The sequence below is a fragment of the Symphalangus syndactylus genome, chromosome 1 (assembly GCF_028878055.3).
Source record: "Symphalangus syndactylus isolate Jambi chromosome 1, NHGRI_mSymSyn1-v2.1_pri, whole genome shotgun sequence".
In the NCBI taxonomy this organism is placed as follows: domain Eukaryota; kingdom Metazoa; phylum Chordata; class Mammalia; order Primates; family Hylobatidae; genus Symphalangus; species Symphalangus syndactylus.
In genome coordinates, this window is record NC_072423.2 from 50,099,037 (window position 1) to 50,116,385 (window position 17,349).

The 17,349-nt window shown below is 43.7% G+C and overlaps 1 protein-coding gene across 5 annotated transcripts in view; it reads right to left on the minus strand.

Annotated features, from left to right (window-relative positions):
* FHOD3 (formin homology 2 domain containing 3) overlaps window positions 1-17,349 on the minus strand; it is a 498,310-nt gene that overhangs the window by 189,426 nt on the left and 291,535 nt on the right. For all 5 annotated transcript variants that reach the window (XM_055233750.2, XM_055233761.2, XM_055233789.2 and 2 more), the window contains exon 6: window positions 16,218-16,312. In XM_055233750.2, coding sequence (XP_055089725.2) covers window positions 16,218-16,312 — 95 coding nt within the window. The remainder of the gene's footprint in view (window positions 1-16,217; window positions 16,313-17,349) is intronic.

Here is a 17,349-nt window from a genome sequence, read left to right on the forward strand (position 1 = left end):
TCCCTCCAAAGCCCCCACCTCAGGACAAGGCCCCACCACCCTGAGCACTGGAAAGGGTTCGCCCGCACTTCCCTCACCCCATCTCCACAGCAAATCCACCCTCCAGTGCTGGAAGAGCTCCCTTCAAATTCTGTCCCAAACCTACCCCTTTACACTCTGTCCATCACCCTGGACCACCACAATAGCCTAAGTCCTTCTGAAGTCCATTCTCCAAACTGCGGCCAGAGTGAACACTGCACCCTCCTTCTCTCAAGCCTCAATCACTCCCCATCATGCCCAGGGTGCTGCCTGTCCCTGCAGGCTTTCTGTGCTGGCCTCCGCCAAGCCCTCTGATCTCCTTTCTTGACACCCCCTCTCCGGCCCAGTGCGCTTCACATGCTAAGCTCTATAGTTGTGTGAGTGTTTTCACACAGCAGAGTTCATTCATGATTCAGGGTCTTCTCACTGGTTATTCCTTCTGCCTGAAAGCCACCTGGAACCAGTCATCACAGGACTGACCTCATCCTTCAGGTCAGATAAATTTTCATTATAGAAAATGCCTTCCTGACTCCTTTACCTAAAGGAGCCCCTTGGTCACTATCACATCACCCTGATTTATTTATTTTTTTGAGATGGAGTCTTGCTCTGTTGCCCAGGCTGGAGTCAAGTGGTGCAATCTTGGCTCACTGCAACCTCCACCTCCCAGGTTCAAGTGATTCTCCTGCCTCAGCCTCCTGAATAGCTGGGACGACAGTTGCGCACCACCATGCCTGGCTGATTTTTGTATTTTAAGTAGAGAAGGTGTTTTGCCATGTTGGCCAGGCTGGTCTCGAACTCCTGACTTCAGGTGGTCTGCCTGCCTCGGCCTCTCAAAGTGCTGGGATTACAGGCATGAGCCATCGTGCCCAGCCACCTCGTTTTATTTTTCTGAGACAGGGTCTCATTCTGTCACCCAGGCTGGAGTGTGGTGGTGTAAGCATAGCTCACTGCAGCCTCAAACGCCTGGGCTGAATTCATCCTCCCACCTCAGCCCCTCGAGTGACTGGACTATAGGTACGTGCCACCACATCTGGCTAATTTTCTTTAAAATTTTTTGTAGAGATAGTGTCTATGTTGCCCAGGCTGGTCTTAAACTCCGGGGATCCAGCAAACCTCTCACCTTGGCCTCCCAAAGTGCTAGGATTTCAGGCATGAGCCACTACACTTGGCCTTTTCTATCCATGTCCTTTATCATGACCTGAAATTGCTACAGACACTTGTTCACCTACTATATGCCTATGTTGCCTCTAAGAACATAAGCTTCACAGCAGCAGAGAGGCTTTATCTGACCCATGAGAAGCTGTTCAGTCAGCATATGTGTGAAGGGTAGGCCAGCCCATCCTCCAAATCCATCCCCCTATGCTGTGTGGAGTGAGCCCTCCCAGCCTCCAGCCTCCCTTTCTCACCTTGTAGTAGCCCCCAGCAAAGCCAAGCCCCCACCCCCCCACCGTCCCAACCGTTGCGCTGAGGGCAAGTCATGCCCTGGGCTGCCATTCTCGAGGTAACCTCCTCCCCACACAGGGAGCTGAGTACTTTAGAGTGCTGGGAACTCTTCAGAGAGTGTCTGCCCTCATAACTTGAAGCCCACAATTGCTCCTCTGTTTCTATTCTGTAGGAATAGACTACATTCCAGTGTATTTTTCTCAACTACACGGTTGGAGGTTGAAGGCGAAGGTATGGCATAACGAATTGTGCTTTGTATGTTTAGGGCTGAAGAAATTTCTTCAAGTAAATAAAAAGACCTAGCAAGTTCAGGCTTGGCAACTTCCTCAGTGGGTGGACTATTATTATGTGGTTTAAGCCTCTAAATGCCTTCCCAGGAAAGAACCTGGCTGCTGCCCAACCCACTCCCCCCATTAGCTGGTCTCAGCAGGGCCCCTTAGCCCACCTCACAGAGGCTCCCTCTGAGTATCTCTGTGGTCAAGGGGCCTTGACCCATACGGTCTCAGGCACCCAGAATCCCTAAGCCATTCTCCTACATGTGGCTCTCTAATTAAGAAACCACTGTTTTCTAGCAAAGCCTCCTTTTTCTATTGGTCTCAACATGCCTATTCCTGTCTTTCTCTCCTCTGTGATACAGGCTCTATTTGGAGCTTTTTTGGCACTGTAATTTGTTTTTTTAAAAAAATCCCCAAACATCTTCTGATGCATAATTTTAGGTTTCTATGAATTTGGCTTCTGTTGAGTTTAGGTTTATGTGGATGTACTTTTGGATGCTTTACTATGTAAATTAATAATAAGCATATTAGTTAAATCACTTTAGGAAAAAAGAGCACTAGAACACTAATTTTGTAGAAATGCATGGTACTGATTTCCAGCATGTACTAACTCATCGTCAAAATACGTCCTGCAGGATCCTCCTCAGAAGTACCTTACTAGCATTAATGCATCGACTTGAAAGTAAAAAAGGTACATTCCATCAAAAGAATTCTATGAGCCAACCTCATTTATCCAGAAATCACTTACTCTGATGCCCTCATGTATCTGGAATGCAGTCAAAACCCTTCGAAGCTTGGAACAGCCACAGTGGAGGCCACACACCCTCTCCAAGTCCGAAGACACTGCTCATCCCATAGCTCTTAAAAATCCACCCTTGGTGCCCCTTGTGCTTATTTTAGACATATTTTATAATAAGTGGAGTGGATATAAAGATTCACAGCCCACATCTGCTGAGAAGAGGCAAATCGGGGAGGACAATGATGGAGAAGGAGAGGCAGGCCCAGCGTGGCAGCAAGAGAGAGTGTCACAAATGCGGAGAGTGGAACAAGCTGCAAGGATGCCAGAGCACACACCACAGTGTGGCCCAGACATGTCAGCAAAGCGTCACTCCGATCTGAACTGTCTGATTTCCAGCTCTGCCTGGCATGCCTTCACGTGGTAATGAAGAGTTTCACTACGACTTATAGGCTCAAGCATCTGCCCATTTGTCCAGCACCGAGAGAAATCAATTAGAATTGATTCTCATTCTTATGGAGCATCCAAGGCCATGGAAGACACAGCAGTCACAAAGCAGTCACTCAGGAGTATAGGGCAACAAGCAGCCAGCATCAGCATCAGCGGTCTCAAGACAACCAAGCTGGCGGGGAGGGAGTAGATTCCTTGTCTCTGGAGGTTCTGCGTGGCCACTTACTAAGGCCTTTGCAGAAGGAGTTCAGAGCCTGCAGAGGGTGGACTGGCTGACCCCACGTAAGGTCCCTCCGAATCCAAGATTCTCTGCTTCTACTTTCAACAACATCTTGAGTGCCGGGTTGCTGAGGACAGATGCAAACAGAGGGCTTTCTTAGAGGACATCTCCGGCATTGTAGATGAGAGCAAGGCTCAGAACTGGATCCAGCCCTTCCCAGCTTCCATGGAGCAAAAGAACCATGTGATGGCTTTTGGGGTCCTGTTCACACAAACAACCTCACTTTCTTTGGGCTGGAGAAACACACTGGAGCTCTAGATCCAGCCTTTGGGCTTTCTGTTACCTACATTTTCTTTAATTACAATCTAGCAAATACTAGTATTCCATTTTTAGTTGTCTGTTATAATAAAGACTATATTTATGTTGTTCTAAAGCATGCAGCTAAATCACAGTATATAACAGAAATCTGAAATAATGCCCTTGCATAAGGGGGGTGCAAAAGCAGGAACATACAGATGGCTGTGAATTGTTGCACATTTCATAATGATTTGGCACATTTTGGGGGTTACTGAGCTGAGCTTTACTTTCTTTTGCAGCTATCATTTTGCACCTCAAAATAAAGGCTAAAAGCCTTCAGAGGACCAGAGATTCCTCTTGACCCAAAGAAGTAACATTTGTCAAGTCAAGCCTCAGTCCAGGGATTGAACCTCCATATTCCATAAATAACACAGGGCTCAATGTCAGCTCCGTGACAGGGAGGCTAGGCTGGAGGGAAGGGTAGCAGGATGGTGTCAACAAAGAGCCTTGTTCTTCTTGTTTTATTTTCCAGGTCAACTCATAGGAAGAGTGTGGAGTTGCCTGTACAGAACCTGTGTATCTAGATTTCAGATAAAATGTAATCACCAAATATGTGGGAAGGTAATAAAAAGACAGTTTCTTAATACTTTTACACATAAAAACAAACTGGAAGTCCTTTCATCCTTTATTGCACTTACAGAAATACAAGAACTATACTTAGCAGGTCAAATATGCTGCTCGTTAAGCAAAAATAAAAGAATTCCAAAAAATCTTCAAATTCCTAATTTCTCTTCTAAAAATTCAACAGCCATAAAAAGACAATTTCCAAACCTCAAGATTGAAATTACAAAGGGGGTTGGAAAACCATGCTTCATTTTATTTGTTTCATTTTCCACGAAAACATCATAAATATATGTTATATAAATGGATGCTGGTTATTAAAACTGAATTTGAAAGTGGTAAGATAACTTGATCTATAAAGCTTTACCACATTGTTTACAAGCTCATCAGCACTTTAGAATATACAAGTATTGCTATAAAGAAAAAAAGATCTCAAGTGACTTAGGATACAAACTCTTTAAACATTGTATCCCAATGCCATATATTTAAGCTCAGAATTTCTGAGCAAGCAGCTCAGAGTGCACCCTAAAGCCTTCGTAACTGGTTATCAAACAATCCAACAGACATCCCAGACTCCAAATCTCTCCCTTCCCGACCTCCAACAGGTTATTTGCAACATGAGGTGGGTATTACCAGAAATAAAGTATAGGCCCAAACATATTAACTAAGTACAGAACTCTGGGTCTTGGTTTGCAGGTGTCCTTCAAGGGAGAGTGTGGAGACCAGGGTTGGCACATCCACCGTAACAGGAAGTCATGTGCACCAAACCCACGTGGTCTAGCCTCAGGGCCTGATGGCCAACCTGCTTATGACACAGTGCAATTTGCAGAAGGTATAGTAGCCAAGTGTAAGGCTGGGTAGCCCTTAGGATTTTATTAGCGAACAGGAAATCTTACAGAATGTAAAATATAGCAGACAAAATAATTAAAAACAACAATAAATAGTGCTACAAATTGGCATTTTCTCTTTTTTTTTTTTTTTCCTCCAGCGCCAGGCTGGAGTGCAATGGAGTGATCTTGGCTCACTGCAACCTCTACCTCCCGGGTTCAAGCAATTCTCCTGCCTCAGCCTCCCCGAGTAGCTAGGATTAGAGGCATGCACCACCAAGCCCAGCTAATTTTATATTTTTAGTAGACATGGGGTTTCTCCATGTTGGTCAGGCTGGTCTCGAACTCCCGACCTCAGGTGATCCACCCTCCTCAGCCTCCCAAAGTGCTGGGATTACAGGCGTAAGCCACTGCGCCTGGCTGGCATTTTCTCTATTGAGATAAAATTCTGGGGCTTAGATGAAGGTTTTGTTACCCCGGAAAAGGCCAAGTAAATTTCTGTCCTACCTTAACTCTGCGTATCTTTGGGAAATAGGATGCCTGAGGTCAGAAGTTCCCTCTCCTGACTAAACTGGCTCTGACTGCTGGGATCCAGGGTGGCCACTCACTTGGCCTCTGAAGAGTTTCTAACTTCATTATCATCTAATTCTCATGCAAAAAGACACTTCCACCAGCACCCTGACAGTTGATAATCACCATGACAACAATGAGAAGAAACCATAAAACGACAAAAAGAAAAATGGCATTCCAGTTTCAGAAGTTCCCCCCACCATTTCCAGAAAAGACATGACTATTACTTCCTTTGCTTTTAATGCCCCAACCCCTTCATTAAAGATGCCCTGTATCTGTGACTTCCCCACTCTCTCAAACTGAGGAGCTGATTTGTGAACCACGCTTCCACTTCTCAATTCTATGGCCATCGAATAAAGCCTGCACTGCTTGGTGCTCACTTTTGGTTTTGTGTATTGGCTTCACAGCACCAATCAGGGAAAGACCCCCCTTTTTTGGGGACTGGCTTTGTCAGTAAGAGCTTCTTTAAAGAACCATTAATAAAAGTGGACAAGAAGCAGAAAACATCCACTTGGCTAACTTTCCCTTCAGATATTCAAGGTAATTATGAATAACTGACAAAATGTAACATGCGACCAGGCACGGTGGCTCATGTCTGTAATCCCAGCATTTTGGGAGGCCGAGGTGGGAGGATCACGAGGTCAGGAGTTCGAGACCAGCATGATGGAACTCTGTCTCTACTAAAAATACAAAAATTAGCTGGGCATGGTGGTGCGTGCCTGTAATCCCAGCTACTCAGGTGGCTAAGGCAGGAGAATCACTTGAACCCAAGAGGCGGAGGATGCAGTGAGCTGAGATCGCACCACTGCACTCCAGCCTGGGCAACAGAGTGAGACTCTGTCTCAAAGAAAAATTTAAAAAAAAGGAACATTCACATCTTTTATTGTTTACTAAGGAATACCAAAATCCCAGCACTAAGATATTGCCCGAAGGAGCACCTTGATAGTATACGCAGAATGAAATTCTTGGTTGAGAGAAATCAACAAGATTGGGTACTTTTCCAGTTGGCAGCATTCCCATTTTCAAATGCAAAACTTCACATTCTAAGGAGGCTATGTAACTTGTCGCATAGCTCATTTCTGGAAGAACTTAAAGAAAAACCCAGGTCAATCCGATTCTTTCCACTGTACTATGGAGGTTCCCATCTTTCACTCTGGTGCAAAAACTTAAGCCTTGGGAAAATGTGACAAATACTACCTTCTGAGTAACAATAAAGGTTAAAGAACTCTCTTAAGTAAATAACCAGCCCTGGAAACATGACAATGAACAGCTAAAACCCAGGTTTGGCAAATGTGCTGTTAGAAGAGTGTGGCAGGCAGCTCACATCTCTTTGGAGTAGGGGGAGAAGGGCTGGCAGACGGGGGCTGGAGTAGAGCGTGGCAGAACCCTGCAGGCTCCTAGAAGCCTGTGCTGCTTCTGGTTCTCTTGCCCCTCCAACTCTCCTAGAAAAGGGTAGAACATCTCTCTGGGAGGAACAGCATGCTGCCTGCTTTGGTGTTTTTGCATTTCCCTAAATGTTCTTCCAGATTAGAGCCACCCACTTCTACTCTTCCTCCAACTGCTAAAACTCAGCTGGTTGCCCTGGGCTACAGGGGCAGAAGAGTCAAAGGTGCACCCTTAGTTTCTGCTTCTTGCATTCACAAGGATACTGTCTTTGTAAGTTAAAATTCTGGTTTATCAGCAAGCCTCTTAAGAATTGAGGAACCACAATCAGCTCCCTGAAGATGATCATCTCAGAGGGAATGGAAGAAACTGCTGTTTAGCCCTGTGTCTGGAGACCCGTCTGGACAGTGGGGCCTCCTCAGCCTGCTATCCTCTTTGAGGCCTGGCCTGAATCACTTCTCACTCTGAGGTCTTCCTAAAACAATAACTAGTAAAACTTGCTTTTTCCTTTTTTTCTCCTACTGAGATTATTCTCACATGGGGGCCTCTAACATATCAAATCAGTGAGAATGAGTGTTCTGGGTATGCACAGCCAAGTGGCCAGCAGAAGAGCAACAGCCCTAATGAAGAAGCTGGCACTTTATACCCACAGTGACTCCAACACAAATATTACATGACTATGCCATTAAAACCCATGGAATTTTAGAAATCTCATCTAATATGTTGATAAACATGCAAAAATTCAAACACAACCTTATTCACTAAACATATTTTTATGCCATTAGAAACATAGCTCTTTAAACACAGCATAGCATTGGAAACAATTCAATTAAGAAGATGAGAAAAGTCGAATGAATAATAGTACATTCATATGATTGTATATTATGTAGGCATTAAATATTGTAGTTTAAAAATATTGTAGTAACAAAAGAAATGCTTATAATACACTTAATTTGTAAGAAAAATTTAAAGAAAAATCAGAAGAAAAGGTACGAAAAAATGATTATCTTTATGTGGTAGTGTTTCTGGGTAATTTTTATTTTACTTTTTTTGTATTTCTAAAGTTTTATACAAAGAGAATATGTTATTTTTGTAATCACAAAAAATTCAGTCACTGTTTTAAAAAGTTATTTTTTACTATTAAGATTTCCATATTATACCAGTAAACTTTAGCTATTTCAGTTTTTTGAGATGGGGTCTATGTGTTATTCAAGCTGATCATGAACTGGGATCCAGGGATCTTCCTGTCTTAGCCTCCCCATAGCTGGGACTACAGGCCACCATGCCCAGTTGCCATATTTTTTCTTTAATCTGTTATCATTAACTGAATTATAAAAAAATCAGTCTTAATCAAATTTCTATTAATGAAATATATTTCAATTCAATTATGGGAATTACAAACACGACATCCAATATCAAGGCTGGATTTAAGACAATAGTGCAATTCAAGGAACTAACTATAATATTCTAGTAACTCCCTTTGCCTGGACTATATAGAACTTGCTGGCTGAGTACATCTCGTGCTATTGCAGTATATTTACAGTGTTTTTATAATATTAACAATTGGACTTCTGGCTTCCAGCTGGAAAGATGTTGAATGTCACTCCCAACCTAATAATAAGAGAGAGACAAACAATCTTTCACACCGTAACTTTTCTTGAGCCCATCATATACCTGGGGTTGCAGGAAAACCAAGTAGCCTGAAATCTAGGGAGGGAGAGTGTTCTATCCACCCAGAAAGGGTGAGAGGCCAGCAATGGACTATCTGAGGCAGAGTAGGGGAGGAAAATGAAGCCATTTATACAAAGCAGCAGGAAAAACTCAGGACAGGCACGGTGGCTCACGCCTGTATTCTCAGCACTTCGGGAGGCCAAGGAGGGAGAATCACTTAAAGCTCAGGAGTTTGAGACCAGACCGGGCAACATGGTGAAACCCATCTCCATCCAAAACACAGAAAATTAGCTGGGTGTGGTGGTGTGTGCCCTGTGGTCCCAGCTACTCAGGAGGCTGAGGTGGGAGGATTGCTTGAGCCTGGGCTCTCGAGGCTGCAGTGAGCTGAGATTGTGTCACTATACTCCAGCCTGGGTGACAGAGCGAGACCCTGTCTCAAAATAATAATAATAATAATAATAATAATAATAATAATAATAATAAAACCTCAGATAGTAGTTTTAGCAATTGTCAAATGTCAACTGTGGGCTACCATGAGAGCATAAACCCCTTGGAACTGCAGACACAAAGGGATTTGGCATCCACCAGTAGGCTGCTCTCCATGGCACTCACAAAGAAGCTGGAGGCAGGGCTGGGACCTAAGAAACTTTCCCAGTAGTGCAGGCCTGACAGTGCACAGCCACACAGCAGGCAGAACAGCAACAACTCTAAAGGAGGAAGGGAGCAGCCAGCACTGTGAAAAGGCGGGAAACCCCATCCAGAGCCCTCTCCTCATTGAGACAAAAGCCTTAAGCCACAGGGAAGGTCAACAAGGTGGTGGAGGACAAGGGAAAAGAATAAAACCCTGTACTCCTAGGGCAGGGGCGAGAAACCATACTGGGCATCTCCTGTTGCTTAGGGTTTTACATCTTCTTCGCTATTATCACTCCCATTTTGTAGATGAAAAAGCAACCCACCCCAGGGATGGTGCAGGCATGTGTGACCCCAAAGCTCTGGCACTGACTGTCAGATGCAGCATATCTTGATTTCAGGAAGGCCTTGTGACCCCAATGAAGAAACACAGCTGGATGGTCAGAGATCAGCAGCTTCCCACTAATTGCACAATGACCCTAAAATGCCCTGACTGATCAGTGTCAACCTGCAGGCTGCACTGGTTTATGCATTCCTTGTCTCTGTCCCACTAGACATTTTCATCAATGGCATGGAAGATCTGCTTATTCATTTTTTGTTAAATAAAATTAGCACTAACTGTTAATAAGAGAAAGAGGCAAAACAGAATTCTTTATTATCTTGAGGCTGGAACTCTGGCCCACAATCAATGGGGGAAAAATGCAAGGCCCTGAATTTAAATGTGAATCAATCAATCACAGACACGCAGAATGGAAGAAACTGGCAGATAAAAATGTGTGACAAAAATCCACAAGGCTTAGTGGATTACCAGTTCAAAATGAGGCAACACCCAGGGCTGCCGCTAAAAGTTGTAATAAATCAGAGGTGGATTTGTGGAAGAATGATATCGTATCCCGGCTACCTATTACTGTTCTTTGTACTACATGAACAGAAGAGTTGGTAACCAGTATGATGAGGAGCTGAAAATTATGTCCCCAAGTACTATCCGTAGTAGCCATCAAGTTTAGCTTGGACAGGGTTCACATGGTAACTGCCTGTAAATACTCAATGAGCTTCCACAGCAAGTCAGAGTGTCTTGTTCAAGAAAGCAGTGCACAAGCATTTGGTTAATGACAGGTAATGCATGTCCCAAAAAGGAAGACTTTCCACCAATTCCAGCATGCAACAGTATTCCTTGGCAACCTAGGCAAATGATTTGATGATCCCTCTGCCTCTGGAAGTATCAGGAACGGGACTGATGATGTCAGGAACACCTTTAACATGACATTGCTATCTCTTCAAGGCTAGGATTCTACTATTTACATTATGTAACTTACAAAGGTCTTCAGCTCTCACCCCCATATTTGGGTCATCTGAGTAGATCACACAACAGTGATACGCCAGTAGCTCCAAGACCAGAGGGCTCGCCGAATCTCCTCTCCTTGCCCATAAGCCAGTATCTCCTGGGGCACATGAAGCATCAGGCTCCATGGCACTTAGCTCTCTTTGGGAATATTTTCTTCATCTCCAAACCAGTGTGTCCAAAGTTTTCTTGCCAACAAACCCCAATATCCAACTCTTCTACTGCCAGAGGCACTGCCATATTTCTAGCTGCAGAGTCAAACTGTGACCCCCCCACAACCTTTGATTCCTTTTATTGTCCTATATCCAGAAATCTCCTCCTAGAAGGCTAGTCCTCAAAATGTCTCTATTTTTTCATTATTCTGTTTCCACTGCTACTGTCACCTCACAGCTGTGATACTGAGCTAACCCTTCCCACCCAGCTTTCCCATCCCTGTCAATTTCTCCTCCTCCACTACTCCATTCTACGCACCACGTTACTTTTTTTTTTCTTCATTTTGCAGTCCTAAAAAAAACTTTCAGCAATGTCCCCAGTCTTGGGGGTGGGGTGGCTGGTGGGCACATAGGTTCTCTAATGTGTATATGAGAGAGAGAGCGCGAGCACGTATGTATGTGTGTGTACGTGCATGCAAGGAGGACTCCTCCAGATAGGGCTACACAGGAGTAGGGAGGCCTGCTCACCCTCACACAAGTAGAAAAGAAGTCTGGAGACCTGTGATCAGCAATATGGGGCACAGATGGAAGGATGAGATCCAATGAGGCTGATGGGAACTTAGAGCAAGGCAAGCTAACCTGGAGAGCAATGCAGACAGGGAAGCTTCCGTGCCAGCGCCCTGAGGCACCCCTAAGACGCAGCAAGGAGGTGAGAGTTTGCCAGGCTCAGGGCCCTGAGGACTTCCCCATGGGCCAAAAGAGGATCCATAAAGAGACAGACTTTCTGTGCTGGGTGACAAAAGGGCCATGCTGTATAGACTAAATCATCTTACTCCAATTAATTAGAATTCCAGATGTACGAAGAGAAAAAAAATCCACATCCTGTGATAAGTCATGGGCCTGGCATCTGCCTCTTACCTCTGACTGGGGAGTTTAAAGATTGGCTCTTGTAAATAGAAAGAAACACTTTATTGAAAACACTTTTTTCTTTCTTTTAAAAAGTCATTATTTGGCTACGAACGCATTATTTTCTCCCCGGCTATGAGTCTCAAATATCTGCAAGTATGCATTGCATAATGAGCCTCTGGCAGGCTGCAAAATCACATCTTGTTGCCTTTCATGGAAGAAAAATGAAGAATTATGAAAACACAATGACAAGATTTTTCTACTCCAGTATTTCCTTTATCAACTCTGTGACTGTATAAGGCAAAGGCAACTGGATGTCAAGGTAAACTTTCCAGGTTAAGACAAATCTGACTCTGTCAAAAGGAAATGCTAGGGCCCCTGGCTTTCCTGATTTCTTAATTTGAATTGGGGAAAACCCATTGCAGCTGTATTGACCAAACTGTATGTTTAAGGAGGAGACTGAGGCCTCCTTCTCAAAACCTAAGGGTCTTGGGTTGATGTATCTGTTGTTCTTCTCAATTTTGCATTATTCAGATGGGGGTGAGGGAAGAGTGTCAGCAGACGCTCTATTGGTTTTGTAAATAAGAGGTGATCTCATTAGAACTATGTAGAATGGAAATAAACTTGGCAGCTACTGCCTTTGTTAACTTTCACCAACTCGCCTAGAACAGAGCACACCCTGCAGGGGGGGCAGGAGACCTTCATGTGACATCACAGTTAGTGGGACGGGCTGTGGCATCACTGTTCCCCAGAATTCTCCTTTCCAACAACACAGTGAACTCCAAGGCACAGGCTGGCTCTTGGCTCCACTCTCTTGTCCTCATTATGACCAGCACAGTGCAGAACACAGGAGCCAGAGACTATTCTAGACCTTCCTTTGGGAAAATAAAAGATGGAGACAGAAATCCACACAGATCCAGTGCTGATGGCCCAAATGGCTAGGGAGGAGGTGAGTGTGCCACCTCAGACAGAGGTCCTGAGGAGGCGGCCCAGAGTCCTGAACTACCACTGAGGAAGCACACACTGAGTGCACCGTGTAGGACGGGGAGGCTGGGAAAGCACAATTCCTACAAATGTATTTTTGAAACTTTTTAATTTTATAATTTTTCCATGTTATTTAGAAATGCAATAAAGATTTTCCTGTGTGTTTATTCTTTCCTGATTGTTTATTTTCCTTACAGAATGATTCCAAAGTAAAATCAATATGATGCTGTTGCCACACCAGACGCTGAGCCACGGCACACATTTCTGTTATTTCTGTTTTTTTTTTCTTTGCTGCTCTTCTTCTTTTCCTCTTCCATGGTCCTTCTCCTCCCTCTTTTCTATCTCTCCCTTTTCTTTTCTTCGTGCCTTTCCTCTCTTAGTCTATTTGTGCTGCTATAAAATAAATACCTGAGACTGGGTAATTTATGAAGAACAGAAATTTATTTCTCACAGTTCTGGAGGCTGGGAAGTCCCAGATCAAGGCACTGGCTGTGAGGGCCCAGTCTCTCTGCATCCAAGATGGTGCCTGTTGCTGTATCTTCTGGAGGGCAGGAAGGTTGTGCCTTCACATGGCAGAGAATCAAAAGAAAGCAAATGCACTCCTTCCACAAATCCTTCTTATAATGGCATTAATCCATTCATGACAGCAGAGCCTTCATGACCTAAACACCTCTTGACACTGTTGCATTGGGGATCATGTTTACAACACAAAAATTTAGGGAGGAAAATTCAGACCACAGCATTCTCTATGTAATCTCTCCCTGCTCACAGTGATTCTTCCCCATACCCATCCCACCTTCCCTAAGCTTGCCCTCACTCTATTTTCTCTGGTGATGAGCTAACAGACTGTCAGTTTTTCTGTTGTAAGCATGTTAGGTTTTATTTCCTTTTAGAAATAGGGCAAGTTGTTGGTGTTTTATCATGGCCATCATAAAACCATAAAGATATCTTAATTCAGCTGTGTCATGTACAAAAAGTCAATCTTTCTTGCAAAATCTCTTCCCATCTCCCTAGCTTTTAGGTCCTCAAGACCATTCAGAGCGCCTTGGGGAGGGAGCAATTTCCAAATGAACATGAAAGTTAGGGAGGGTTCCAAGCACAAGAAAGGAAAAAGGAGAAAAAACTGAAACAGGATATGAGATATAAATCTTCCCTCGGTCTGGCTGAAGCAACCTAGAAAGCCCAGCATTCCACTCAGTGTCCAAGGTCACCTACATCAGTTTCAAAACAGAGTCACTTCCATTTTCCATGGAAAACAAAGCCAAACATTTTTTTTTTAAAGATTTGCAATCTTCTGAGGGAAACCATAGCTGTTTCTAATATGAAATGGGGAAAAATTCTCTCATTAATAAGTACTAGAAAAAGGAAAACTGAGGGGAAGACGTGAGGGTCACCCACAGATATGGGACCCCATGGAGATTCGCCTGCCAGTGCCAGTCACAGAGAAAAGCCCTTCCAACCACACAAGGACACAATCACCAGGATTCCGAGAAGCCTGAGAAGGAGATACAGCTGAAAACCAGAACCATACTCCTCCCCAAATCAAACCAGGGCTGAGTGCTCCCAAAGGACAGCAGAATCCTTGGGAGGCAGGTAACTCTAGGGGCAGGGCCATGGGATGGGCTCCCCAGCAGAGCAGAGCACCGCGAACAGCAGCCTGGAAAGGCTCGCTCTAGTGGGGGTGGGCAGTGAACACAGGGATGGGGGACAGTCTGGGCAGACCACATGTGATATGGTTTGGTTCTCTGTCCCCACCCAAATCTCACCTTGAATTGTAATAATTCCCACATGTCGTGGGAGGGACCCAGTGGGAGGTAAGTGAATCATGAGGGTGGGTTTTTCCCATGCTGTTCTCATAATAGTGAATACGTCTTATGAGATCTGATGGTTTTATAAAGGGCGGTTCCCCTGCACACACTCTCTTGCCTGCCACCATGTAAGATCTGCCTTTGCTCCTCCTCCGCCTTCTGCCATGATTTTGAGGCCTCCCCAGCCATGTGGAACTGTGAGTCCATTAAACCTCTTTCCTTTATAAATTACCCAGTCTCGGGTATGTCTTTATTAGCAGTGTGAGAACAGATTAATCCAATACGCTTTTCAGGAACCCTACAAAGCTATGCTGAGTCTGTGAGCTGTTTAATTCAGGTTCAAATTCTGTATCCAGGCCCTCAAGATCCCCCACTCCATCTGACCATGTTGCCCACTACAGCCACTCTGATCTCCACAACATGCCACCCGTACATCACTTTAACCTTGGTGCATCTGCACCTGCTCAGGACAGGGTCCCTTTTACTACTTCTCCCAAATCCCCCTGCAGTCAGGTCCCTAACACATGCTCCTCCACACCCCGGCAGAAGCCAGAGAAGACTATGCCAGAGGCTTGCCCAGCTTTTAGGGCACCTGAAGTGACAGAGTAGATCTGCTTCCTTGGGAGGACTTCCAGAGATCTCAGGGACCTTGCAGCCAAGGCATGGCTGGTGGTGACGTGCCAAAATGCATGGGGAAACCAGCTAGGCTTTCATAATCAAGCACTATTTCCTCAACTACCAAATGGGAATTATATTACTTACCTGATAGTGGCCTCATGAGGATTAAAAGAGATCATGCTTATAAAACTCCTAGTATGGGCCGGATGTGGTGGCTCATGCCTGTAACCCCAGCACTTTGAGAGGCCAAGGCAGGTGGATCATTTGAGGCCAGGAGTTCAAGACCAGACTGGCCAACATGGTTAAACTTTGTCGCTATTAAAAATACAAAAATTAGCCCAGGGTGGTGGGTCATACCTTTAATCCCACCTACTTGGGAGACTGAGTCATGGGAGTTGCTTGAACTCAGGAGGTGGAGGTTGCAGGGAGCTGAGATCATGCTACGGCACTCCAGCCTGGCAACAGAGTATAAGACTCTGTCTCAATAAATAAAATAAAATACATAGTTTGCTGCCTGGCAAATCTGTAATAAACATTGATTACTTTTATAATTGATGTTAGAGCTGAAAGGTAATCTCGGATTCTTTTATCCATATAGGAATATGCATATACATATGTACAACATATAAATTTGTATGTATACACGAACATGAAATACAGGTAGTTCACAGATCTTACATCTATGGTATAACTTTTTTTTTTTTTTTTTTTTTTTTGAGACAGAGTCTTGCTCCATCACCCAGGCTGGAGTGCAGTGGCATGATCTCAGCTCACTGCAACCTCCACCTCCTGGGTTCAGGTGATTCTCCTGCCTCAGCCTCCTGAGCAGCTGGGACTACAGGCGTGTGCCACCATGCCCAGCTGATTTTTATATTTTTAGTAGAGACAGAGTTTCACCATGTTGGCCAGGCTGGTCTCAATCTTGTGATCTCGTGATCCACCCACCTTGGCCTTGCCAAGTGCTGGGATTACAGGTGTAAGCCACCATGCCCAGACCTATGGTATAACATTTGATTAAATATTAAAAACCGGAGGTTCCAAAGGCACTTGATTAAAGCTTAAGAGAAAACAGAAATGCATTAAAATTTCATGAGCTATTTGCAATTTAAGTGTATCTTAAAATCTGTAGAGTAGTAGTCCTCATTTATAGTGTAACGGCTTGAAAAAAGATGAATAAAATTTCTTTCTGCAAAACTGACTCAGAGAAAAAAGAAAGGCAAGTGATATGACAATTGAACAAAACAGTCAACCATAACTTCCCCTTACCTTTGACCCAATGAGCGTGTACAGCCACTGAATGGTTTCATTGTGGTTTATTACTCCATTCATTCCATCCACATACAACATAATCTGGCCCAAAGCTACAGAAAACAAGAGAAAAAGGAGACATTATAGATGTATATAGAAACATAATCTTCAGTGATCATAACGCTGATCAAGATTTTCATACTTTAAGTACACAGTATGTTAAGAATCAAATCTGAGAATTCCTGGGCTCTGAAATTAACTAAATCTCATTTCAGAGAGAAAGTGTCAAACACTAGAAGAAACAAGGGCTATTCCAGGCTCCCGGAAGATGCAATTAAGGCACCAATCCAGTGATTGTTGTTTCTGTGTGCCTTGATGTATAAATGCATGTTTTTCTGTTTCTATATCTGTGTGTAGTCCCAGACAGGACAAAGATATTCATGAGATGGTGTCTGGGTTGTGGCCTCCCACTGGGGCCACAAGGACAAACGAAGTTTCCAAAAGCAACCTGTCCAGTGCCCCAGTCTGTGGTCAGCGAGTCTCAGATTCTGTGGGATCATCCTGAGTTAATCCAATTTTATTCCAATAGGTCAGCAATAAATGCATAGTTAAATATTATGAGTAATTCCCTTTAAAGATTTTCAAGTAAAAAACATCAGGTATCATGAAAATACATGATATCACACATTCGTCACATATCAAATCCTAAATTCTTAGTTTAGGAAAATATAGTCACCACATACTGTCATTATTCTCCAAACAGAAAATACTAGCTATGTTTTTTTAAGTAAACATTAAACTCAGTTTTTCAACTCCATTATTATCAAAATAATCTGAATGATAGATAATGAACAAACAGAAGTTACATGTCCTAAAGGAAGAAGGATTCCTTCAATCACATCTAAGCTCCTAATCATATTCCACCCATAACTAATTGTCAGGGCATTGACATTTTTCTAAACAACATTTTTTATGCTGGTAACAGTAGGACAGCTCATTTTAGAAAATTAGAAAAATACAGAAGAATAAAGTGAAAATAATTCATGCTCCCATAAATTAAAGATAACCATTCTTAAAATATTGATGTATTTTCTTACATTCTTTTTTTATGCATTACAAAGTTTGTATGTGGGTTGTAGGAAACATTCTA